General features: G+C 60.0%; 1 protein-coding gene across 1 annotated transcript; it reads right to left on the minus strand.

Annotated features, from left to right (window-relative positions):
• Positions 1-718: 718 nt before the first annotated feature.
• On the minus strand, positions 719-27571 carry LOC102455296 (nuclear receptor subfamily 1 group D member 1-like). Its single transcript, XM_075915753.2, has 8 exons — positions 27217-27571; positions 11983-12273; positions 11234-11322; positions 10296-10440; positions 6340-6848; positions 5154-5339; positions 3284-3494; positions 719-2699 (listed from the first exon to the last, which is right to left on the minus strand). The coding sequence occupies exons 1-8, from the start codon at positions 27230-27232 to the stop codon at positions 2503-2505; spliced, it is 1644 nt and encodes a 547-aa protein (XP_075771868.2). The 5' UTR covers positions 27233-27571; the 3' UTR covers positions 719-2502.
• Positions 27572-27741: the final 170 nt, after the last annotated feature.

The following is a 27741-nucleotide window of genomic DNA, read 5'->3' on the forward strand; positions in this document are numbered from 1 at the left end:
CCCTTCCTCCTTGTTCTGTCCTCAGAGGCCAAGGAGAACAATTCCCCGGATCCCTTGTGACACCATTTAAAATACCTGAAAACCTCTATCACCTCCCCTCTCAGTCTTCTCCTTTCCAAACGACACAAGCCCAATTCTTCCCCCCTGCCCCCAGGTCATGTTCTCTAGACCTTTAATCATTCTTGTTGCTCCTCTCTGGATCATCTCCAATTTCTCCACAGATTTCTTGAAATGTGGTGCCCAGAACTGGACACAATACTCCAACTGAGGCCTAATCAGTGCAGAGTAGAGCGGAAGAATGACTTCTCATGTCCCGCTCACAACACTTCTCTTTCCCAGAAGTGTTTGCTTTTTTTTGTTGCAACAGTGTCATGCTGTTGACTCATATTTGTGCTCCACTATGACCCCTAGATCTGTTTCTGCCAGGACTGCTTCCTAAACAATGATTTCACATTTTGTATGGGAGAAACTGATTGTTTGCGCCCTAAGTGGAGCACTTTCCATTTGTCCTTAATGAACTTATCTTATTTATCTCAGACCATTTCTCCAGTTGGTGCAGATCATTTTGAATTATAGCCCTATCCTCCTTGAAAAATGAAAATTGTCATAGATTCTCATGACTTCAGGAGGTGGGGTTTGCACAGCACCCAGTGCAAGGGGAAGCTGGTCTTGGTGAAAGGTGCCCCTGGAATTGCAACAATACCAACATGTGGACACTTCACTCAATGTTAAGCAAATCTTTATTTTAATTATTGCACTTCAATATTAGACCAAAAATAAACCGTTTCTTTTCTTCCACTGCTAGGCACTAGGGCTTTTAGCAGCCATGCCCCTGGAGGGCATCCCTTTGCTGATATGCTCCAAGTTGGGATAGGGGGTAGTTTATTTTCTGTACATTTATATTTTTCAGAAAAGTGCAAAGTTTTGCTGCTCTTTTAAAAACACAAACAAAAAACAAACAAAAAACAGAGCCACACGGCCAGGAGCTGAAGCACAGCCCGGCTCCCCCTCTCCCTGCAAATGTTCTGAGCTTGGCAAAGACCCAAACACAAACCACAAAGTGCTCCCTTCTGATGTGCTAGTTCTCCCTCCTCAGGGGCCATTAGGATTTGATATGTATTGAAATGCAAAGCTAGGGAGCTTTGGGCCCCATGTTCGGTTGCTGGATTTGTCTTCACCTTACAGTGGTCTAATGTGCCACCTGCCCCGCACAGTTCGAGCCATTCTCTTCGGCAGTGGGAGAGTAGTCTAAATGGCTGGGGCAATGAGATTCAGAATGTGGTTCTGGGAGGGGAATGGGGTCTAGTGGTTAGGCCATGGGTGGGGAAGGGAAGCCAGGGTCTATTGGTTAGAGCAAGGCAGAGCTGAATGGGAGCAAAGGAAAATGGAGCCAGTGCTTTCTTTAATGGAACTGGCTGGTGGTTAGCGCATGCATGGTGAATTCTATTCCAGGCTCCGGGAGGGAAATCATGGGTCACATGGCTTGGCAGGAAGGAATGTACAAAGCGATGCTGCCCAAGGGGGATGTGCGTGGGCAGGGAAAAGAAGCAGGCGGGTTTCATCAACCTCTCCTGAGGGCTGAATTAATCCTTTATGAAATAGCCAAGGTGGAGACATCCCTGGGGCCCCAACGGGGGGGAGGGGGGAGGTGGCAATTAAAACCTTTCTCCTATGACAGTCTAGATCCCCTGCTTGCACTCGAGATCTGCCTCCTTCAGCCTCTCCCCTCTGAGAGACTGTCCCCTAGCTGAGCCATCACTAGTCAGCCTTTGCCAAAAGCTCCCTGGAAGCCCTGATGACATGAGACATTTTATAAAAACACCAGACAAGACAAACCACACAGCAAAGGGCGGAGGTGGGGAGAGACATGCCCCTGCCCCTCCCCAGCAGGTGGAAATGGGCCAGACAAGTGCTTCTGCAGATAATTTCCTGGTCCAGTCTATCCTATACTGTTCACAGAGCAAAGCTCCACAAGCCACCTGGGATGTTTTCTCCATAGGAGAGGGCTAGTGGTGTGGAGGGAGGGTGGCAACAGAGGGGAATGGGATAAATGAGCATGCACCCTAAGAAGGAACTAGGTCCTCAACTCAAACACAAGTGGGGTGAGCCGTTCCCCGAGAGCTACCTATGCGCTGTATGTACATGTCCAGGCTCCTTATATACAGACTAGACCCTCAGAACGACACAGAGCGTTCTCTACACGTACACGTAACTACACTGTGTCAGTGCGGTCAGTTCGGATGCATGTTTGCTACGGTCTCTGGGCCTGGCTGTGCGGCAGAGAGCGCCGTGTGGGAGGTGTGCTCTCTCCTCCTGAACCCAATCACCCCAGACTGGGGGGGTGTGCTGGCAGAGCCCAGCTCCGACAGGCCACGTGCTGCCCGTCAGCACCAGAGCCCTCCTTCCTCATCTTCAAAAGAAACACAGCCCGAGGTGCTGGGTCTGGCGATTGTTCTTGATCCTTTTCCCCCTAGGCTCAGAGGGTGGGCATCTCCGGTGGGTTTAAGGATCAATCCGGAAGGCCAGGAGCTTCTCCGAGTGCTGGTTGTTGAGGGTTCGCAAATCAGGAAGGCGCAGGAGGAGTTTGGGGAAGAGAGTGGAGTCATCAGGGTGCTTCTTTGTCACCAGAGTCCGCAGGGCCCGGATGAGGGTCTCCTGAAGGATTTCCACGGCATCCACGTCTGAGATGCCGGAGCGATCTATGAACCAGATGAGCCATGACATTAATATCCAATCTGCTCCCCCAAAAAATCAACTGGTCCCCACTGCAGGGGAATCTCCCTCTGTGACAGCATCTGACACACACAGCAGCTCATAAACAGCAAGGAGATGCTTCCTAATGCCCAGATCTCAGCCTGGGGTACAGTCTCCAGAAAGAAGGGATGAGATGTTTAAAGCCAGGTTGGACAAAGTGTTTAGCTGGTGCCCAGTTAGGTCTTTCCCCACCTCTAACATGGAAAGGGCAATGACCCTCCAGTTGAAATACTAGGAGGACGCTGTCCTGTACAGCTCGGTCAGTCCTGTTCCCTGGCGAGTCTGGAAGGCCCAGGCAGGGTAAGCTCCATGTGCATCCGCTTTCTGCATGCACCGGGGCGTGGGACCCCAGAGGGGCACTGGGGACTGCCAGTCCGTCATTGTCTTTCCACAGGCGCCAAACCTAGTGAACAACAGGACACACGGCCTGAGGCACCAGGGAGGAGCTTTGCAGGGGGATCGTCACTGACTTCACCTGCCTGGCTGGCCGCTCAGAGATCCCCCCGCTGGCCCGAGGGCTCGCACCCACCTGCTGAGACCAGGACGACGGCCATGAAGAGCGCCATTTCCTGGGCATCCAGCCCCAAGGAGCTGAGCTTCTCGCTGAACTCGAACATGGCGTCCAGCAGGCAGCCCATGCCCATGGTGCGCAGGCTGCAGAGCGAGTAGGTCTCGCCGCTCAGGAACGTCACCACCTTCTCCTTGGGGTTGAAGAGGGAGGAGAACCGCACCATCAGCACCTGCAGGAAGAGGATCAGAGCTGAGCCTGCAGCTCTAGTGGCCAGGCAGAGTACAGGGTTTAGAGTCTGGGGGTGCCAAGGGTCCTCAATTGTGTTACATAATTCTAAGCCAGGTTGCCTGGGGACTGGATTCAATAAGCCAGGAAGCTCTTCCCATCCCGTTGCTATGACTGGATCGCTCAGCTCAGGCAATGACAATCATAAAGTACCTAGCCCTTATCTAGAGTTCCCTAGCCCTTACCTCAGGGCACGTCAGGATCATTATCCCCATCTGACAGATAGGGAAACTGAGGCACCAAGCAGGGAAAAGCAGCTTGTCCTAAGCCCCAGTTCAACGTTCTAGCCACTGGATCTTTAGATGCATTCAGCCTCCTGACCCTGATCTGGAGTCACTTTCTCCCTCTTGGGGTTCCTATGGGAGTTGAGGGGCCTGGGTGGAAAATTAAATAGCCCCAGAACAAGGGTAATTCAAGTCAGTGGCGCGGGTCTGATGAACCTTCTCTACAGGTGCTGTCAGGCTACCAGGTTTCCCACATGTGACAGAATTTGTGCCCGGCATGTCATGGCCACTTAAACAGCAGGAGCACAATTCATCTGAATCCTCCTGTTGCAAAAGCCCAGAGCTAGAGGGGAATCTCCCATGGCTGTTAGCAGTATGGAGGCTATGACACACAGTACACTAGTTCTGATTCCATACCGCAAGGGGTGCACACACAGAAAACCAGGGCTCGCTCCTTCCAGAAGAGGGCAGTGGGGACACACACACACACAGATTCACAGATTTCAGGGCCAGAAGGGATGGTTGTGATCACCTAGGGCAGTGCTTCCCAAACTTTTTGGCATCATGCCCCCCTTTTGATTTTTGAAAAACCCTCACGCCCCCTTCCCCCCCCACAAAAGAAACAGCAGCAAAACTTGTTGAGGGGGGGAAAAGGCACAGAGCAGGGCAGCAAAACTTGATAGGGGGGAATTTTGCGCCCCCCCCCCCGGAATTTCTTCACCCCTCCCCCAGGGGGGCATGCCCCCCAGTTTGGGAACCCATGATCTAGGGTGACCTCCTAGATAATCCAGGCCACAGAACTTCCCCCAAATAACTCCTGGAGCAGATCTGTTAGAAAAGCATCCAGTCTTAATTATAAATTGCCAGCGATGGAGAACTCACCACGGCCCTTGGTAAATTATTCCCATGCTTAATTACTCTCACCGTGAACAATTTCCAGCTTAAACTTGTCTAGCTACAATTTGCAGCCATTGGCCAGTGTCAGGTCTGTCTCTGCTAGACCAAAGCGCCCAGTACAAAATATTGGCTCCCCATGTCGGGCCTTACTGACTGTAAAAGTTGTTCTGATGGTTAATTACACTCCTATAAAAACTGCTTTATTTCCAGTCTGAATGTCTCTAGGTTAGGGCAGTTTCTGGGTAACTGCGCCTGTGTTCCCCCTCTGTGGTGCCTCCAGGACACCAACTTCAAGGCTGCCAGCTCCCAGTTGTCACCCGTCTTGGGTTGAGACCTGCATTTCTCTCCCTGATGACTGGGGCTTTAGATCAGCCCAGCTGCCTGTGAAATCCCTAGGCAGGGTCAGTTCAGTGCAGTCCCAACGAGAGGTCGCACTCCAGGCAGGAGAGGCCCGGCTCCAGGCTAGCAGGGATCTGACTGACCTGGAAGGTGCCTGCCTTGAGGAGCATGACCTGGTCCTGCTGGCAGAGCGACTGGAAGCCCGGGATGCTCTTGGCGAACTCCACCACCTCCTTGACGGCGGGCGTGAAGCACTGGGAGAACTCCTCCCACACCTGCTGGCTGCTCCTGCCGCTGCTGTAGTACGGGCTGGCGTTCAGCGGGCAGGCCTGGTGGGCAGAGTGAGCGAGGTCAGAAAAGCAGGGAGGACACGAGGAGCACGGGCCAAGCAGCTCAGCCCCCTAACTCGGGCCAGGTGGGCCTGGCATGGGACCCCACAATGGGAACACCTTGACAGTTTTGCAGCCAGAGGAATCAGAGCCAGATTTGGAGGCTCACACCTTAATTTTGGGAGGCAGGAGAAGCAGACCCAAATTCAGAGGATCGGGGGAATGTGACGCAGGTTTTTTGGGGGGACTCGGAGACTGGATTGGCACTTTCAGGATCTGGCATCTCAGACTGGCTGGGGGGGGGGCAGTCTCCCCAAAGGAGATTGTCTGGGAGCCCAAGGGGATGTGGAGACGGGGAGCTTGGGGGGTTGTGGAGGCTGTTTGGGAGCCGTGGGGATGCAGAGACTGTCTGGGAGCGCGAGGGGTTGCAGAGACGGACCCGCTCTGGAACACAGCCCTGGGGTGCAGGAGGGCACTGCAATGACACTGCCGTCCAGCAGGGGGAGCCAACCTTTAAGTTTCTTCTTGGGGTCAGTTCAGCGGCAGATCTGGGGGTCTGGGGCCCTATCCAGAGGGGTGCAGAGCACCCTGGATTCCCACTGGGGCCCAAAGGGGAGGAATTTACTGCCAGAAGAGGCGGAGGCTTCTCTGTTACTGGCTCTGGGAAGAGAGTGGGGTCTAGTGGTTAGAGCAAGAGGGGGTGCTTTGGGAGTCAGGATTCCCGGGTTTTACTCCTGGCCCTTTGGGGTCTAGTGGTTAGAGTGGGAGTGGAGGGAGCTGGGTGTCAGGGGTCTTTGGTTCTATTCCCAGCTCTGGGAAGAGAGTGGGTCTAATGGTTAGGACAGGGTGAGGCGACTGGGATCCAAAACTCCTGGGTTTTCATCCTGAGTCTGCTGAGACTGGGCTAGCAATTCCTCATCTCTACGCTTCAATTTCTCCTCTGGACACCCCGCTGAGACAATCCTGCTTGCCCTCCCCCCCAACCCTGCTAGCTACGTACAATGCCTCTGCTGGTGGCCGAGCGCCAGGGACATGCCGTCTGGGGGCTGCCCTCGGAGTAGCCGTAGTCGAAGAGGGGGTAGTGCCTGGCGTTGGCCAGGTAGCTGCTCTGCTGGGCCTGGTAGATGTCGTTGCCGAAGGGGCGGGGCCCGTTGTCCACGTAGGCGGGGACCTCATGGGGGCAGGAGCTGTAGCTGGGGAGGCGCAGGTCGGCCGACTCGTACGGCCCGCAGGCATAGCCGTTGCTGAGCTGCTGGTCAGTGTAGCTGAGCGAGGAGCAGGGCTCGGCCCGCCTGCCGAGCCGGTCCTGCCCGCTGACGAAGATGTCATGGTAGGCCCGGGAGATGGCACCGATGGCCTCCTCCTCCTGGGCATCAGGACTCGGGGGCGCCTCCCCCTCAGGCCCCAGCCCCACCTCCATGGGGGCCTCGCCGAGGCTGTTCATGTAGCTTTGCATCTCATCCAGCAGACGCTGCTTCTCCCGCTTGGGAATGCGCCCAAAGCGCACAGCTGTGTGGGGAGGAGAGAGAGTGTGAGCGCCCCCTACTGGAAGTAGGCAGCATTGGGGAGGGATCAAGTCAGCAGCACCTGGCTGGGTGGGAGGAGGTGGCGTCAGGGGCTAGTCACCACCTGTGGCTTCTGTCCTGGTGCACGCGGTGCTTGGCGCAGCAGGGAGTAACAATAATTTCCTGTTCTACACTGCGGCTGCTACGCTGCACTCCAGAGCAGGCTGCATTGCAAAGCTGCTTCCCACGATGCAGCTGTTTCCCTTCCTTCTGGAGAATCTGTGTGTCTGGACTGGCACAGCTCTGCCAGCTCCCTTTGCACCCCACACCTCCTACATAACCCCCGTGCGCCCCTCCCTTGCCAGGCAGAGGTCTCTTTCCCCACAGTGGCCCCATGGGAACCTTTGCCTCCACCCCCCTGCCTGGCATGTCTCTGCTCCACTTTTCTCTCCAAAACTAGGTCAGTGGGTCGGGAGCAGAACCCAGGCCAGGCCCATGGGAGACGCAGAGAGGCTGGGGCAGGGTCCCTTCTTACTATAGAACCGTCCAGCACCTCCTCTGCCCAGGCCTGGGGTTCACCCCTCGCCTTGAGCCTCTTCAGGAGGGAGGGGGAAGGCTGAGATTTTATCACGGCTTCTTGACAGCAACAGACCATGTGGCTTCCTCTGCCCCTGGCAGCCAGTCCTGACCTGAGGCCAGACAAAGGCTGGTGTCAATCAGGAGAGCGGCATTACAGTGAATGCGGCTGCACTGGTGTCAGAGCCCTGGGTTCTCATCCTGGGGGGAGGAGGGGTGGAGGGTCTGGTGGTGAGAGCGGGGGGGCTGGGAGTCAGGACTCCTGGGTTCTAGCTCCAGCTCTCAGAGGGGAGGGGGTCGGGAGGAGGGAAATAGGGCTCCCACCCATGGCAAGAGCGCTCTAGCGCAAGGGAAAGCCCAGCTGGGGCTCCTGAATTCTACTCCCGGCTCCAGGGAAGGGGGATATAAGAGCTTGGACTCCTGGGCTTTCATCTACTCTGATCTGCTATGCAGGACATGTGCCTGCTCTGTGCCTCAGTTTCCCCCTTTGTTACGTCGGAGAGAGTGATACTGCTCCTCCGTTGCAAAGCGCGAAGACCTATGGCCAACAAGTATCTTCCTCTGCCGTGGCACCCGCTTCCCCCAGTTCCTCCTGGCCCAACAGCAGGGGCCTGATCCTGCACAGAAACAGACCAATGGAAGCAGGATCGGGCCCACATACGGCACCTCATGGGTGTGGGAGGCCCCATGCTGGGCAGGGAGAGTCCGGTTCTCATGCCCACCTGGGGCTTTGGTGACGGGGGCGGGGGACGTGTCTGGAGGCTGTGGGAGCTGCTGCCATAACACGAGCTGGAGCGGGGGCAGCACATGGCCGCCCTGACCCACAACCCTCCTTTTCCACAGGCAGGATCCCCTTGCCACTCATAAAGCCCAGATGGGCCTAGGGCAGCCTGGCAGGGCGGGGGGCAGAGAGCACCCCAAACATCCCCCCCATCCCTGTGTCTGTCCATCTCTGCCCCTTTCCTCCCCCACTCTACCCCACCCCTCGCCCTCTCCCCTCCCCTTGCAGGCTCCTGCCCCCAGCACAGTAGCTGTGAGCCTGGATAGCGCCCGTAGACCTTTCCTGCCCTCCGGCCCCTGCACCCTGAGGCTGCTGCTCAGTCCTGGGGTTCGGCCGCTGACTCAACCCGCCTGCTGGGCAGGATCCAGCCCAAGGCAGGCAACATCCCCGTCCTCACCATGAGCATTTACTTTGCCCTGCGCTCTGGACCTGTGAGCCAGCTTCCCCCACGCAAGAGCCTGCCCCCCACCACTGGTCCCGCAGGGATGGGACCCAGGCGTTTGGGGGCCGGGGTGCTGAGATCCAGGGGGCTGGTTCTTCTACGTTCCTGGCCCAAAGCAGCCCAGAGCCAGAACTGTCAGGCAGCGAGGAGGGAGGCCTGGGGAGCCAAAGGTCCCAGTAGAAGAGGCTCAGGTGGGAGGCGCAGGCCAAGCTCCATGGTTCTGGTTCTGATCTAGGCCCACCTCCATGGCTCTGGCCTGGGCCCAGTGCCAGATCCCTCCCGCACTCCGCCCCAGCCATTCGGAGCACACTAATGCTGACGAGCCATTTCAAAGCCTAACGAATCCACCATGAGTGGATGGGAGAAGCTGGAGCCATTCATCACAGTCTGGCCCTGGCCTCAGCCTCTCTGCACACCCGCCCCTCGTGCAGAGCCATAAATCAGCCCCCAGCACAGAGCTCCATCCATCAGCTGGGGCAGCTGCTGCCTTGGCAGAGCAGGAGGGAGGCAGCATGGGACCTGGGGATACTGGGGTCCTGCTGCAGGGGCAAGGCACCGGCCTGTACCCCAAGCCGCCTCTCCCAGCTCCAGCTACGTTCCTATGGGGCTCTCCTGGAGAAAGGGATCTGGTGTCGGTGCACAAGAGAGAGCCAGGGCTGGGCTGGCAGGTGGGGCTGCGGGCTGGGACTGGGGGGCACTGGCATTGGCGGGTGCGGGGGAACCAGGGCCAGGCTGCAGGCTGGGGTTGGGGGGCACTGGCAGAGGAGGTGCAGGGGAGCCAGGTCCGGGCTGCAGGCTGGGATTGGGGGGCACTGGCACTGGGGGGTGCGTGGGAGCCAGGGCCGGGCTGCAGGCTGGGATTGGGGGGTACTGGCAGAGAGGGTGCAGGGGAACCAGGGCTGGACTGGCAGGTGGGGCTGCAGGCTGGGGTTGGGGGGCACTGACAGAGAGGGTGCAGGGGAGCCAGGGCTGGACTGGCAGGAGGGGCTGCAGGCTGGGATTGGGGGGTACTGGCAGAGAGGGTTCAGGGGAGCCAGGGCTGGGCTGGCAGGTGGAGCCATGGGTTGGGCAGAATGGTAAGCCAGGAGCATGTTAGTGGCAGATGTGACAGTGGCCATACCCAAGGGCAGGCCAGGCCATGGGGTGGGCCAGGACAGTCAGTGAGGGGTGGGTGACCAGGAGAGGTGGGGGTGGGGCGGGGTGGATCAGGAGAGGTGGGGGGCAGACAGAGCCCTGTGATCGCTGTCCCGTAACATGCTGGTGGCCAGGAGAGGCGGGGGGGCAGGAGAGCCAGGGGATGGGGGGCAGGAGAGCCAGGGGATGGGGGCAGGAGAGCCAGGGGATGGGGGCAGGAGAGCCAGGGGGATGGGGGCAGGAGAGCCAGGGGATGGGGGCAGGAGAGCCAGGGGATGGGGGCAGGAGAGCCAGGGGATGGGGGGCAGGAGAGCCGGGGGATGGGGGCAGGAGAGCCAGGGGATGGGGGCAGGAGAGCCGGGGGATGGGGGCAGGAGAGCCAGGGGATGGGGGGCAGGAGAGCCGGGGGATGGGGGCAGGAGAGCCAGGGGATGGGGGCAGGAGAGCCGGGGGATGGGGGCAGGAGAGCCGGGGGATGGGGGCAGGAGAGCCAGGGGGCGGCCAGAGCCGGCGCTCACCGTCGCGGGACATGCCGACGGCCAGGCACTTCTTGAAGCGACAGTGCTGGCAGCGGTTGCGGTTCATGCGCATTATCATGCAGTTCTCGTTCTTCACGCACATCTTGTAGCTGATGTTCTGCTGGATGCTGCGCCGGAAGAAGCCCTGCAAGGGACCAAGGGGCAAGGAGTCAGCACCAGGCAAAGCCTACCCCGCCCTCCACCTGTCCCACCTGTGCCCCAGACCTGTTCCGCCCTGCCCTGCCTGCGCCCCCCACCTGTTCCCACCTGTGCCCCAGACCTGTTCCGCCCTGCCCCGCCTGTGCCCCCCACCTGTTCCCACCTGTGCCCCAGACCTGTTCCGCCCTGCCCTGCCTGCGCCCCCACCTGTTCCCACCTGCCCCCAAGCTGCCACACTGGTGCCCCCACCTGCCCTGCCTGTGCCCCCCACCTGTTCCCACCTGCCCCCAAGCTGCCACACTGGTGCCCCCACCTGCCCTGCCTGCGCCCCCCACCTGTTCCCACCTGCCCCCAAGCTGCCACACTGGTGCCCCCACCTGCCCTGCCTGCGCCCCCCACCTGTTCCCACCTGCCCCCAAGCTGCCACACTGGTGCCCCCACCTGCCCTGCCTGCGCCCCCACCTGTTCCTACCTGCCCCCAAGCTGCCACACTGGTGCCCCCACCTGCCCTGCCTGCGCCCCCACCTGTTCCTACCTGCCCCCAAGCTGCCACACTGGAGCCCCCACCTGCCCTGCCTGTGCACCCGCCTGCCTCCCCCTGCCCCCGCCTCCCCCTTCTTGCCCCCAGCCCATTCGCTCAGCCAGGGAGGTGCTGGCAGCGGGCTCCCCTCAGAGCTAAGTCGTGATGGGTCGCCATGGTGATGCCCTAGCTACCAAGGAAGCTGGGTGTCTCACGTGGGTCCCCGCCCACAAGCCCCGCCCTGGCCCCGCCTCCTCACCTTGCAGCCCTCGCAGGCGTGGACGCCGTAGTGGAAGCCAGAGGCGATGTCTCCGCACACCTTGCACAACAGCACCATCCCGCCCGTCTCTGCAAGGGGGGGGATTAGCATCCTACTCCTGTCCCCTCCCGCATCCCCCCCAACAGAGAGGGAAGGGCCTGCGAGTGGGCGCTGCACCGCCTCCCACCGACCAGCTGCCCTGCCCCAGGGTCCCACCTGGCACCCTCTCCCTCAAGAACCCCCACTGCTTCCTCTCGGAGACACCCCCTTTCCAGCCAGACTGCCAGCCTCCCAAAGTGGGGGTGCATGGTCTGCACTGTGCATCAGTTTGGCTCCTTGTGCTTCGTGAGAGTACCATACCCCGGATATTCCTGTTGCTTTGGATGGCCTAGTGGTGAGAGCAGAGGGGGCTGAATGTCAGAACTCCTGGGCTCTGTCTCCAGCTTGGGGGGTGGGGGAAGTGGTGTCTAATGGTTGGAGCAACAAGCCTGGACATCAGGACTCCTGGGCTCTACAACTGAGCTGCTTTCCCGTCACCTCTCTGTGCCTCAGTTTCCCCAGCAGTGAGGAGCGGCCCTAGACGAGCTGCCGGCAACTGGCGCCCTAGGCGATCGGCGCCCCCGCCTCCAAAGCCCTCAATGGCCATTTATCTTGGCACCCTCGGCGACCGTCTAGTTCGCCTGTATTGACAGGCCGCCACTGCCAGCAGTAGCAGGGGCGTGATGACAGTCAGCACCCTGGTCACTTACTTGTGAAGGTGCCGGTCACTCCATTCTGCTTGGCGGTGGTAACTCTGCTCTGGGTGGGGGGCGACTGGCCCTGGCCGGGGTACCTGATCCCCTCCGGGAACTGGAAGGCCACCTTGGGCGAGGACGGTGAGCTGGGGCCCTGCGGCTTGATGGCCCCGATCTCGGTCAGTGTCAGCTCCTCCAGCGACGAGGGCAGGGAATGCTGTGGGGATGGCACCAGGTACCCGCTGGGTGGGCTGCCCGGGGTGGGGCTGGACCCTGCAGTGGAGCCCACGTAGAGGATCACGCCGCCTGTGGGAGAGAGCCGAGGGGGAGGTCAGATGGGGTCACGGCTTGAGTCCCACGGCAGAAAACAGCAGGAAGCAAGAGCTGGACTAGGGGGTGCTCAAGGCTGCACTCCCCACAGGGAAGCTGCTTGGTGGGGGGATCTGGGGCGGCCTTCATCCCCCAGGTTTAGCACCAAGTGGGGAAGAGCTGGCTCTTTGGGTGGGGTTGGGGGCCGGGGGCGTGTCCCTGCCAGACTCGTGTCTGGGGTCATCGTGGGAGAGGGAACAAAAGAACAGGGGGCAAGGGAAGGGGGGGATGAAAGAGACACAGAACAGGAAGAAATCTGGGCAACAGGCAAAGGCCATCACTTGCCACAGGACAGATGCAACCTCTGGCCCCTGCATTGGCCTTCCCTTGTCCTGGCCCTGCCAGCTGTCGGGGCCAGGACCAGCTGCAGCCCCCCCCCCCCCCCACGCAGAGCGGAGCCCCTGGGGCACAGCATGGGGGGGAGGAGCACAGCATGGGGGGGAGGAGCACAGCATGGGGGAGGAGTGCAGCATGGGGGGGAGGAGCACAGCATGGGGGAGGAGTGCAGCATGGGGGGGAGGAGCACAGCATGCTGGAGGAGGAGTGCAGCATGGGGGGGAGGAGCACAGCAAGGGGGGCTAGGGGAGGTGTGCAGAGGGAGGGACTGGGGGAGGTGTGCAGCAGGGGGGGCTCGGGGAGGCGTGCAGAGGAGGGACTGGGGGAGGTGTGCAGAGGGAGGGACTGGGGAAGGTGTGCAGCGGGGGGCTGGGGGAGGCGTGCAGAGGAGGGACTGGGGGAGGTGTGCAGCGGGGGGGGCTGGGGGAGGTGTGCAGCGGGGGGGCTCGGGGAGGCGTGCAGAGGAGGGACTGGGGGAGGTGTGCAGCGGGGGGAGGCGGGGGAGGCGTGCAGAGGAGGGACTGGGGGAGGTGTGCAGCGGGGGGGGCTGGGGGAGGTGTGCACAGGAGGGACTGGGGAAGGTGTGCAGGAGGGGGGGCTCGGGGAGGCGTGCAGCGGGGGGGCTCGGGGAGGCGTGCAGCGGGGGGGGCTCGGGGAGGCGTGCAACAGGGGGGAGGAGCACAGCAGGGTGGGGGGATGAAGTGGCAGCAGGGTGCACACAGCCACCGGGCCGCCCTGAGGCTGGGCTGCGGGGAAAGTGGGGTGTCCGGACCGTGGTGCAGAAAGTAGGGCAAACCAACAGATGACAAAATGCAGCCGCCCCCTGGCGCCGGCCCAGGGTGCGAGGGCAGGGCCAGGGGCCATGCCAAGATTCCTGGCTCTGCCCCTCAATCCCCACCCACCCCACCAGCCCCTCCTGCATTTACCAGTAGCAAAGACCCTCCACCCTCAATTGCAGCAAGGGGTGTGAGGGCTTTTGTGGAGGTGGCACCCAGGAGGAAAGAGACCCCATGCCCTTGTGCACTCACAACACACACACAATACATGCACACATACTCACACAACGCGCGTACACACACGCACATACACAACACACACACAATACATGCACACATACTCACACAACGCGCGTACACACACATACACAACACACAATACATGCACACATACTCACACAACGCGCATACACACACGCACATACACAACACACACACAATACATGCACACATACTCACACAACGCGCGTACACACACGCACATACACAACACACACACAATACATGCACACATACTCACACAACGCGCGTACGCACACATACTCACACAACGCGCGTACGCACACATACACAACACACAATACATGCACACATACTCACACAACGCGCGTACACACATACACAACACACAATACATGCACACATACTCACACAACGCGCGTACACACACACATACACAACACACACACAATACATGCACACATACACACACAACGCGCGTACACACACATACACAACACACAATACATGCACACATACTCACACAACGCGCGTACACACACACATACACAACACACACACAATACATGCACACATACTCACACAACGCGCGTACACACACGCACATACACAACACACAATACATGCACACATACTCACACAACGCGCGTACACACGCACATACACAACACACACACAATACATGCACACATACTCTCACAACGCGCGTACACACGCACATACACAACACACACACAATACATGCACACATACACAACGCGCGTACACACACGCACATACACAACACACACACAATACATGCACACATACTCACACAACGCGCGTACACGCACATACACAACACACACACAATACATGCACACATACTCACACAACGCGCGTACACACGCACATACACAACACACACACAATACATGCACACATACACAACGCGCGTACACACACGCACATACACAACACACACACAATACATGCACACATACTCACACAACGCGCGTACACACGCACATACACAACACACACACAATACATGCACACATACTCACACAACGCGCGTACACACACGCACATACACAACACACACACAATACATGCACACATACTCACACAACGCGCGTACGCACACATACTCACACAACGCGCGTACACACACACATACACAACACACACACAATACATGCACACATACTCACACAACGCGCGTACACACACATACACAACACACAATACATGCACACATACTCACACAACGCGCGTACACACACACATACACAACACACACACAATACATGCACACATACTCACACAACGCGCGTACACACACGCACATACACAACACACACACAATACATGCACACATACTCACACAACGCGCGTACACACACATACACAACACACAATACATGCACACATACTCACACAACGCGCGTACACACGCACATACACAACACACACACAATACATGCACACATACTCTCACAACGCGCGTACACACGCACATACACAACACACACACAATACATGCACACATACACAACGCGCGTACACACACGCACATACACAACACACACACAATACATGCACACATACTCACACAACGCGCGTACACACACATACACAACACACAATACATGCACACATACTCACACAACGCGCGTACACACACACATACACAACACACACACAATACATGCACACATACTCACACAACGCGCGTACACACACATACACAACACACAATACATGCACACATACTCACACAACGCGCGTACACACGCACATACACAACACACACACAATACATGCACACATACTCACACAACGCGCGTACACACGCACATACACAACACACACACAATACATGCACACATACACAACGCGCGTACACACACGCACATACACAACACACACACAATACATGCACACATACTCACACAACGCGCGTACACACGCACATACACAACACACACACAATACATGCACACATACACAACGCGCGTACACACACGCACATACACAACACACACACAATACATGCACACATACTCACACAACGCGCGTACACACGCACATACACAACACACACACAATACATGCACACATACACAACGCGCGTACACACACGCACATACACAACACACACACAATACATGCACACATACTCTCACAACGCGCGTACACACGCACATACACAACACACACACAATACATGCACACATACACAACGCGCGTACACACACGCACATACACAACACACACACAATACATGCACACATACTCACACAACGCGCGTACACACACATACACAACACACAATACATGCACACATACTCACACAACGCGCGTACACACACACATACACAACACACACACAATACATGCACACATACTCACACAACGCGCGTACACACACATACACAACACACAATACATGCACACATACTCACACAACGCGCGTACACACGCACATACACAACACACACACAATACATGCACACATACTCACACAACGCGCGTACACACGCACATACACAACACACACACAATACATGCACACATACACAACGCGCGTACACACACGCACATACACAACACACACACAATACATGCACACATACTCACACAACGCGCGTACACACGCACATACACAACACACACACAATACATGCACACATACACAACGCGCGTACACACACGCACATACACAACACACACACAATACATGCACACATACTCACACAACGCGCGTACACACGCACATACACAACACACACACAATACATGCACACATACACAACGCGCGTACACACACGCACATACACAACACACACACAATACATGCACACATACTCACACAACGCGCGTACACACGCACATACACAACACACACACAATACATGCACACATACTCACACAACGCGCGTACACACGCACATACACAACACACACACAATACATGCACACATACACAACGCGCGTACACACGCACATACACAACACACAATACATGCACACATACACAACGCGCGTACACACACATACACAACACACACACAATACATGCACACGCGCGCACGTTCCTTGTGACCTATATCGGGCAAGTCGCTGCCCTTCTCTGACTCGGATCTTGGCCGGTTCTTGGCCCTGCAAACGCACGAGCCGGTTCCTCCGCAGCCGGGACGTTCCCTCCCGCCCCTCCGGCTCCGGCGATTTTCAACAGGCCCGTCCAGGGTTTCAACCCGCAGCCCGAATTTCAGCGGAGCCCGGACTCGGAGCCGCCCAGCGCGGAGCCGCGTGTGGCTGGGAGGCGCTAGGCGGAGCCGGGTGGGGATTTGCCCCTGGCACGCTCCCACCGCACCTGGCTCAGTGCCCGCTGGCCTGGGGGCTGCGGAATATGCGCTTAACAGCCCCACACCAGCCTCTTTCTCCCCCCCAGCTCCGCGCGGCACCGCCCCCCCCCGCCCCCCCCCCCCGCAAAGCAGGACTCCAGGCAGCCATTGCTTCTGTCCGGTACCAGACCCGGAGCATCTTCGCCAGACCCGACAGCAGGGAGATCCTGCCTACAAACAAGCCCCTGCCCTCGGCGAGGGAACCCCACGGGGGCGGGGGGCACAAGGGGGCAGGCGGGGCAGGAGCGGGCCGGCGGGGGGCACAAGGGGGCAGGCGGGGCAGGAGCGGGCCGGCGGGGGCACAAGGGGGCTGGCGGGGGGCACAAAGGGGCTGGCGGGGGGCACAAGGGGGCAGGCGGGGCAGGAGCGGGCCGGCGGGGGGCACAAGGGGGCAGGAGCGGGCCGGCGGGGGGCACAAGGGGGCAGGCGGGGCAGGAGCGGGCCGGCGGGGGGCACAAGGGGGCAGGCGGGGCAGGAGCGGGCCGGCGGGGGGCACAAGGGGGCTGGCGGGGCAGGAGCGGGCACAAGGGGGTCGGCGGGGGGCACAAGGGGGCAGGCGGGGCAGGAGCGGGCCGGCGGGGGCACAAGGGGGCAGGCGGGGCAGGAGCGGGCACAAGGGGGCCGGCGGGGGGCTGGCGGGGCAGGACCGGGCCGGCGGGGGCACAAGGGGGCTGGCGGGGCAGGAGCGGGCCGGCGGGGGGCACAAGGGGGCAGGCGGGGCAGGAGCGGGCCGGCGGGGGGCACAAGGGGGCCGACGGGGGGCACAAGGGGGCTGGCGGGGCAGGAGCGGGCACAAGGGGGTCGGCGGGGGGCACAAGGGGGCAGGCGGGGCAGGAGCGGGCACAAGGGGGCCGGCGGGGGGCTGGCGGGGCAGGACCGGGCCGGCGGGGGCACAAGGGGGCTGGCGGGGCAGGAGCGGGCCGACGGGGGGCACAAGGGGGCTGGCGGGGCAGGAGCGGGCACAAGGGGGTCGGCGGGGGGCACAAGGGGGCAGGAGCGGGCCGGCGGGGGCACAAGGGGGGGCGGGAGGGGGGGGGGGAGCGGCAGACGATCCGGCCAAGGGGGCAGGGGAGGACACGGCCGCCCCCGGCCCCGCCCCCGGTCAGGCCGGCACGTGAGGGCGCCGCGCCAGCCCCGGGGACACCTGACCGGCTGCTCACGCGGCTGCGGCGCCCCCGCTCGCTGGGGGAGGGGGCATGGCCCTGCCTCCGTGCGGGGGGGGGGGGGTAGCAGAGCGCCGCGTGCGGGGGGGGAGGTAGCAGAGCGCCGCGTGCGGGGGGGGGGGGGGAGGTAGCAGAGCGCCGCGTGCGGGGGGGGGGGTAGCAGAGCGCCGCGTGCGGGGGGGGGGGAGGTAGCAGAGCCCCGCGTGCGGGGGGGGGGGGTAGCAGAGCGCCGCGTGCGGGGGGGGGCAGGGCAGACGAACGGACAGGCTGCGTCTCCAACCTGTAACCCGCCCCTCGCTCCCCACTCCCATTGCGCCCGGAGGGGGAAGGGACGTGGCTGCCAGCCCCCTCCCCGCGCTAACCACTAGTGCCCGCTCCCCTCCCCGTTCCCAGCCAGGAAGGAGACGGGCAGCTCTTTCCAAGGTTAACCCTTCGCCTCGCAGTCCTGGCCAGTGGGGCAGGCAGGACGGGGGGCTCCTGTCTGGCCCGTCGCTTTGCAGGTCATTCCGCAGCCGGCCTGAACGCCCCTGGTCGCCCCGCTCCGACTCAGGCCCTGCAGTGTCTGGGGCCAGCAGCCTTGCACCAGGCTGGGCCCTGGGGTTCTTACATCAGGCTGAGGTGCCAGGATGACCCATTGGGCAGCTGGTGCTGAAGGTGGGACCCAAGCCCAACCACTGGGTACTGCTGCTGGGTTCTGAGTCTGGTTCTGGATCCAGCTGCTGGGTGTTGGATTCTGACCTGGATCCAGATGTGGGCTCTAGGGTTAGAGCTGGACCCAAGGGCTCTGCAGGATCCTGTGCTACCAGGGCATTTTCTAAGAGGCTGGGCAGAGCCAGGGAGAGCTCTGAGATCCCCAATGGCAGCTTGCCACACTGCATCCCCAGCAGGGCCCCCCTCACACTGCGGGATCCAAGCCAGACACTGCCCCCGTCCTGCCCCCCACAGGTCGGGTCGATTTCCAGGGCCGTGAATGCCAGGGCAGCTCGCCACGCACCTTCCCTTTCCCCTTGTGACAGGAACACGCCCTTGCTCGCTGCAGGCAGGGCCGGCCCACAACATGTTGGCTCCTGAGGCAGGGAGCTCAAATGATGCCCCCTCACTGCACCAGCAGCAGGCACAATTTTCTACACTGGGTCCTAGTGGCACCCCCCCAGTCTGGCACCTGAGGCAGCCGCCTCAGTTTGCCTCCAGGTAAGGCCAGCCCTGACTGCAGGGAGAGACCTCAGTGCAGGTTAGGGTCCAGTTGTGCCAGGCACTGCTTCCTGCTCCAAACGTGCCCAGCCAGAGGGTGGCCGAGGAAACGCCCCAGCCCACGGGCCAGTGGCAGCGCTGAAGAAGAGCCCAGCTGTCCCAAGTCCCAGTTTGGTATGCTAACCACTAGACCACACTGCTGAAAGGCCACCAGCCCTCTGAGCTCCCCCCGCTGCAGCACTGTGGCACGGGCCACCCCAGAGCAGCGAGTGGCACCGTCCCAGCCTTGCTGAATTCAGTCTAACACGGGGACCCGCTGCTTTCGGAAGAGCATAAAAGTGCCGCCCCGCCGGGTGCAGATTCCAGCAGAGCTGCCGGAGCTGGGAAGGCAGCTGCAGTGTCTCGCCTGCACTGGGGAAGGGAGGGGAATCAATCACAAAGACACCTCCTCAGCACTGCGCTGGAAGCAGCTGCCGCCGCCTGTACCTGGTGACCTGAATTCTCCTGACAAAGGCAAATCCCAGGGCGCTCTCGGGCATATTTAGAAGGCATGTCACACTCTGCGGCGCCTCCAGCAGCCGGGGGAGTCCGTGTGCATTTCCCAGGCCAGGCCAGCTCACCGCCATCTGATCTCAGCGCTTAAACCCCATTATCCGCCCCCTCGCCAGACGCGGGAAGCAACAAATACAATAAATTATTTTGTTGGCTCAGCTTTCGGAGTCATTTAGAGGCTGAAGCCAAGCTGGCCCGTGCAGGCCCACACGTGTCTCTGAAACCCATCCCGCCCCCACAATCTGTCCAGAACTGCAGCCAAATACTCCCCCCAGAAAGACTCATTTAGATTCCTGGGTAAACAAAGGGGGCCTTTTGACTCCAGCTCTGCTGATTCCGGGTCCTCCCATGTTGCAAACGCCCCCCCCCCCCCCCCCCCGCTCCATTCTGTGGCTGAGTTTTCCATGCGAGGGAAGCCAGGTGGGTCAGTTTCACCCAATGTAGAATAACTTATCACATGAGGCAGCTGAGGGCCAGATCCCAGGTTCCCAGATTGGGACGCTGCTCTGGTTAAAGGGAGCACCGGAGCAAGCCAGGAAATGTGGGACTGTATCTCCAGTGCCCTGCAGCTTGATGGGAGGGGAGGAGTTTGGATCTAGGTTTCCTGGCCCCAGCAGAAGTCAAGATACAGTCTTGAGACTGAATTTTCTTCAGTCCAATCTGTCCCGTCCCCCCCACCACACACTCCTTTCCATGTCACCGGGATACTGCAAGGGGTTGGTGTCAGAGCTCCCTGTCAGCTGAGCACTTGGTGGCCACCCAGGAGAGAGTCAAATGCCGCCTAGCTGATTAGCAGACCGCCTACAACCAGCAGCCTGTGTTTTTATTGGTGGTGCACATCTTCACCTTCACTGCCTCAGTGCACACGACAAAATTTATTCTGCACATGGATGGCAACAATTAAAGAGAACCTTGGCTGGGGTGCAGGTGAATTCTTCCCTCTGCCCTGCCAGACAGGGGGCTGCAGGGCCGGCGCAGAAGCCGTGTTAACTTCTTTGACTTGTGCCACTCCTCATGGATGGTGTTTAAGCTTTACCCCATAACTGTTCCCAGAAGCCTCCGCCAATACAGGCCTCATCACACATGACAGAAGCACTGAGCAAGGGGCCCAGACACCCCTGACGTGCAGGGGCACGGAACACCCAGCTCCACGTCTTGCCTGGCACAAGTTTCTGTTTGCAGCCATCTCAGGTACCAGAACTTAGAGCAACCTCCTGCAGAAAGAGGACAAGCTGGGGCCCCGGGAGAAACAGGCCCCCACTCCCACAAGACGGGAAGCCGCATCCCTGCATATGGCACAGTGTAAATAAATGAGATTACCCAGAAAGGGAGCACGCGTCTAGGAAAGGACTTAGCTGCTGCGCTGCCAGGAGACACTAGCTACTCGTGCAGGATTTAATCTTCCAGCACGTTCCTTCACCAGTGGAGCGAGGGGCGGGGGGAGGAAACTGCCTGGCGCTTTTTTTGGCTTAAGTAGGTTAAGCATCTGCGGGCTGGCAGGAGCTTCCGAACAGGCGTGAGTCCGGGAGCAGAGTCAGCAGGGCGGGTGAGCCCTGCAGAGCTCCAGCGTCCGTGGCTGTGGCGAGGTCGGGGGAGAAGGGCAGGCAGCAATGATCAACTCTCAAGGGCTGGGGCTGTCTTAGATCTCAGTGAGAAAATCCCTGTATAAATGGCTGCCATGCCCCAGCCCAGAGGTGGCTGCATTTCAGGCTGTCGTTTTGTTCTCTGGACAGGGTCCTGCCCCATGCCTGCCGCTCGAGTGCCCATCTGCACGCCAATAACGAATAATAATAATAATCAGGAACCCACTGTTTCAATGAGTCACCCTCCCTCATCTAGCTACCTCCAGGGCCACATCCCCTCAATCTCTAGCCATCTAAGGCTGGAGTTCCCAAGGCAGCTCAGAGCCAGGATGCCCATAGGCGCTGTCCGCACGGACGCAACAATGTTTTCCCAGCATTGGCACAAAAGCAGGGCCAGAGTCTCCCAGGGGCTCAGCCATCAACACACACAAAATCCAGCCACTTACATCAGTACCTCCATGGGAGCTAGAGTTGTGGCTCCTCCCCCCCACATATATATCTGGGGAGCTGTGGGGAACCCCAAATCCGCCTGCCGTGCCTCTGGCTGAGCTGCAGATGGATTTTAACCCGTCCCTTTCTTGCTGGCAGGGAGACTTTTCCTTCAGGACAGAAGGGGCGAGTGGGAAACCTTTGCCCGTACCACTGGAGAAGCAGGAAAAGCCAGCAGCTGAGCTGACAGCCCAGCCTTGGCTCTGACCTCCTCCTGCCGCCTCTGCCACGAAAGGCAAGGCCCTTTCCTATGCGCATCCGGGGAGCCCACGCCGCAGGGCGCCTCATTTAGTTGGATTTCCGAGGGGGTGGAGGAGGGGACTGGGAGACGAGTCACTGTACTGAGCGACCCCCGTGCCCAGGAGCGGATGAGGTAACAATAAGGGGGGCATCCGAATTCCCAGTTTTGGACCCAGCCCTGCATTCTGGTTCCACCTGCCGTGCAGGTGGTGGTGAAATGTGGCCCTGGCTCCAGGTATCAGAACAGCCCAGTGAAAGAGTCTGCTCCCACCCCCTGCAACCATCACCGGATCCAGGGCCCTCAAAGGCCCCTGGGGCAGAAGTCTTCCAGAGAGGGAAACTGAGGCACACATGGAGCCATGAGCAAAGCTGGCAAGAGGAGATTCCAGGACAGTGTTCTGTGCAAAGCCCTGCTGCTTCCACGCTGGGTCCTAGATTTCATGGGGCACCCACAGCAACAGAAGGTCAAGAGGTTTGGAGGGGCTGTTTTGAGCCTGCTAGGCCCATAGCAAAGGCAAAGGAGCAATGGAGAACCAGGCGGCTCCCCTGGGATAACCAGACTCCCTCAGTCTCCGGTGTGTGTTCTCCAGCAAAAGCTCTTCTCAGATATGCAGATTTGGAGGCCAGAAGGCACCACTTTGAGAAGCTAATCTGATCCCCGGCATAGACGAAACCAGAAACAGTCCCCCAGCCACCCTGCATCGCCTGGGCAAGAGACTGGCCTTCCTAAGAAACCCAGCCTGGCTCCGGCTGGAAATTCTCCCCCCCAACCCCAGCCTGGCTCCGGCCAGAGACCCCACGCCCTAGGGATCCCTGCATGGCCTCAGCCAGAGCCCCTCCCCAGAGATCCCTGCACCCAGCCCTATCTTAGGGGTGGTCTGCAGGCCAGAACCAGGTGTGTGGTCTTGGCCAGCGGGAGGCAGGCCCTCCCCTTTGCCTTGGCGACGAGAGGGCATTTCCAGTTGCCACGCAAACGAGACAGCCACAACGCCGCCCCCCCTCCCATTTTCCTCTAGGGCCAACTTTCCTGCCCACCACAATTCATTTTCAACCCACATCAGCCTCCCAGGCACCTGGGTGCTGGGCGGACATCTGCAGACAAGCAGCAAAGAGCAAATTAGGTCAATGTCACCGTGAGGGTGGAAGAGACAGAATGAGGTGACGCAGCCTCTGGGTCAGGGATTGGGGGGGGGGGGAGATGGCAGCCTGGAGCTACCCCTCTTTGCACATACACATCCCTGCTTCCCCACTAGCTGGTTCCAGGAGGGGACACAAGCCCCCCACGCTCCGGAGCCACAATGACAGAGCCCTGGAACAAAGCGTGCACAGAAATCCCCACCGAGATAACGATCAAGCCATCTGGTTTCCTCCAGCCCCAGCCCAGGGAAGAAATCCCCCCCCCCGCCCCGCTCAGTTAGGGCCCCCTCCCAGGCACTGGCTCTCTCCTCCCCACTTCCTCCTAATTAACGAGCTGATTAGTGAAGGAGGAGAAGGCTCTGGGTGCCTCAAGCAGGAACTGACAACCTACTCTGGGTGTCTGAGAGGACGCCCCCCCCCCCACAAGCCAGGGTCGACTTGCAGCGTCTGCAAGTCGGGGCGATTGGTATGCAGCAGGCAAAGGGACTGGGCAGAAGGCTGCAACGTGTGCAATTCATCAGCGCTGAAGGGAGAGAGGGTCTAGGCAGGGCCTCAGGAGACCGGGATTCTAGCCACTGCTCTAGGCAAGTCACTGCTCTGCTCCGTGCCTCAGTTTCCCCTCCCACTCTTTGTCTGTTTAGCTCTGGGGCAGGGTCTTTCTGTCTTTCTTAGAGTGAGTCAGGCATGGACAAGTATGGCCATAGATTTCAGACCCCTTCTTCTGAGAGCTTCCACCGCCCGGCAGCCGAATGGGCACCTCCCACCTTCTCTAGGTGCTGGACAAAGAGCAAAGCCCAGGGAGCCGGCTGCAATAATATGGCAGAGAAGAGCAGTGAGTGTATCCCGGCCCATGAGCGCCAGGCTGCTGGGGAACAGAAACGGGTCTTTTCGGCTCACGCTGGGGGATACATCCAGCACCAATAAGGGCCCTGATCCTGCAACCCGCCCTATTCAGACCATGTGCCTTGTGTGTGCTCAGATCCCATGCAGTAAGTGCCTGAGGCCCCTCTATCATGAATCCCAGCCCAGGCACCCAGCAGACCCTATGGGATGCATAACCCAAAAGCTGTTGCTTTGTCTCTTCCGGAAGCCTGCCCTGGGATAGGACGCTCCCAAGAAATACCGAGAGGCACCTCCTGCTGCTCCCACGTGATGTGGCACAAGCGGCCGCAGCAGACTCCCCCAGGCAGAGGGGCCCTGAGATTAACCTGGGCCTGTCAGAGTCCCACATCCAGGTTCTGGGCAAAGGACGTGCTGGGTGGGCATCTTCCCTACCCCCGCCACCTCTGGCCTGCAGGAAGACAGGCACCGTCTGGGCACCAGGTGTGTCCACTGGCCTCTGAACGGTCAGAGGCCCTGATCCCCCAGGGCTGCTTCCCTGAGAGGCCTGTAGGACCTCGATGCCCCACTCATCCAGAACACAGGGCAGTGAGGGCCAATGAGCACAGCGTGCACGGAGCAGTGCTATCACGAGGACTGCCCCTAGGGAGGGGCAGAGTCTGCTCCTGGTTGGCACTTGGAGGGGGGCAGGATGCAATTACCCCAGCAGCGAGCACAGCCTGGGATGTTACTTAGCAGTGTAGAGCTGCATCTGTACCATGACAAGTCCACGGTCTTCATCTGCCACAAGCCAATTCCCTTAGTAACCAAGCCCTGCTAGCAGGAAGGGCGAGACAACAGTTTGTAACAGAGCAGGCCCTGCCCTGGACAAGTCACTACCTTGCCCCGTGCCTCAGTTTCCTCTTCCACTCTTTGTCTGTTTAGATCTGTTTTCTTCAGACTTATGGACAGCCACGTCTGGAGATTTCAGCTCCCATCTTCCATGAGCTCCTGCTGCCAGTGGGCAAGTGGCATCTCCTCCCCATTTGTATGACCCCACCATTGAACTGTCCTTAGCGGATTTAATGCACCTGCCATGAAGAAGGGCCACCCCCATTCTACAGATGAGGAAACCAAGGCACGGATGGATTAAGTGATGTGGCCAAGGTCACCCAGTAAATCGGTGGCACAGCCAGGCATAGCACCCAGTTCTCCCATGTGCCACTTTCAAAGCCCTGACTTCTTGCCCCCTCCACCCCGACAAGCAGGGCCTCCTGAGACAACAGTGAATACCAGCTACAGTGGAATGTGTCTAACACCTTGAACTTCAGGTGACCTGAAGGAAGAGATTGCCGGCTTACCCTTCACCTCGTAAATGAGATCTGCCTAAGACGGGCTGGCCAGTTCCACCCTCACATTCCAGCTCGCCGGGGTTCAATGACCTGGCTGGGTGTGTGTGCACACACATGCTTGTGCACCCTAATGCCTGCCCTCCTGCTTGAGGCTCTCTGAGTCACTGGCCAGTCTGCCCCTAAGCGTAATTTACAGGGGAAGCCTCGTGCAGTGCAGGCAGCTGGAGCGAATCCAGCCTGGAGAAGCCAGCAGGCTTGCACCTGGCTGCTGAGGAAGGGGGGAGTAGCAGCACCGGGCATGTTTGGGAGCTGCTCTGTGTCCTGACAGGTGACAGCAAGAGGCAAATGTAATCCAATGTGGTGTCACTGCATGCCACAGCCCTGTGACATTGGGCATGACATCACCATGAAGCCAGTGAGTGACATCATCAAAGCACCAATGCAATGTCGCCATACAGCCCAGTGACATCGCCATAAAGCCAGTGCATGGCATCAAGGCACCGATGTGACCCACGGTGATGTCACCACATAGCCAGTGACACAGCAGCATCCCTCCCAAGATGCCACAGTGACACCGTATCCGAATGCTTTCTCCTGGCTCCCCCCACCAAAGTGATGCCAGGACCCACAACACTGTCGCAATCCCAGACAGGAGCCTGAAATGTCCCCGGCTGGTGCCATGGCAGCTGGGCTGGGAGAGACTTTGCTATTTCAGAGGGATCCATGAACACCTGAATGACCTCAAGCGCCCCCCTCCCCCTCCCCACCAGTGCTGCATGCTGCTTAGGAGCAATTTATGGAGGAAGAGGGGTTTCCTGCCCCCGAGGGGGGTCCCTGTGCCCTGGCACACAGAGCGGGGAGTCTGGTGAACTCTGCTTACAAGCCACAAGGCAGCAGCTTGGGGGCAGAGCTGCCCGGCTGTATCCCCCGTCCCATGGGCACAGTCTGCCCTCAGTCAGCGCTAGGGCCAATGTGGAGTGACGCCTCCCACATCACTGGGGGAATCAGAGCGGCGACTGCCCCCGCCCCGTCTCAAACCCCCACGTGAAATCCCAACCTCTACGGACCCCAAAGTCCCCATCACTAGGCCAGCGCCCCCTGCCACCCTGCCAAGACTGAGACTGGCTGCGTCCGCAGGGAAATGGGGTCACACGCCGTGGGGGAAATCGCTGGGGGTGGGGGAATTAAGGCTCTCCACCATCACAGAGAATGCACCAGCGTCACATCACAGCCTAGGCTCAGCACCGCCCTGGGGCCACCTGCACCCCCCATTTAACCCTTTGAGATTTTCAGCAGTGCCCCCCGCGGGGGGATCCGCCAGTTTACACATTCCAGCCTCCACAAGTCCCCCCTGCCTCTTACCCCCCACGCCAGAGGGGGATAAAGCAAAGGGGGGTCTGATCTATTTGTCTCTCCTGGTCCTCGCCCCCAGCTGCAGCGGGGTAACGCAGCTTCCTCCCCCGCTAGCCCATTCTGGGAGCTGCAAGCGACCCCCGGAAATACCCCCCCCGTCGCTATTTGTCTGCAGCCTCCCCGCGCCCGCCCCAGCCCCAGCTCCCTACGGCAGCCCCGGAGCTCGACGCTGGAGTTCGCGCGCCGCGAGCCGCTCTTACCCGCACTGCTCTCCATGGTGCGCTCCGGCTGCCTCGCCCCTGGTGTCACCTGGGCCCTGGGCCGAGGCGCGGGGCCCTGGCGCCCCAGCTCTCCCCGCTGCTGCGCCTTCGGGCGGATTCACTCCCGAGCCGCCAGCCCCCCGGGCGCCGCTGCACGTGCTCGGAGCGGGGGCCGCTGCGGCGGGCGGGCGGGCGGGCGATGGCTGCCGCGCGCGGGGGATTAGCCGGCCCGCAGCGGAGCGCAGCGGAGCGGGGCAGCGGGGCGCGCGGCTCGTGTGTTGGCTGCATGTGACCCAGCCCGGCCGTGCTCCACTGACACACATTTCGGGAGGGAAAGGCTGGAGCGCGGCGCAGCGCAGCACATGGGCAGGGGGCGGAGCTGGGGGCGAGTAAACAGGGAGCCGAGCGAGCGCTCCCCGCAGCGCGGCCCGCTTGGCACGGGCCCAGCTGGGGCGCGCAGCGCCGGCCGGGTCCCCGCGCTGCCTGGCGCTCCAAGGCTCAGCCCGGCCCGGAGCTGCCTGGGTC

The sequence above is a fragment of the Pelodiscus sinensis genome, chromosome 31, assembly GCF_052426305.1.
Source record: "Pelodiscus sinensis isolate ZL-2025 chromosome 31, ASM5242630v1, whole genome shotgun sequence".
Taxonomy (NCBI): Eukaryota; Metazoa; Chordata; order Testudines; family Trionychidae; genus Pelodiscus; species Pelodiscus sinensis.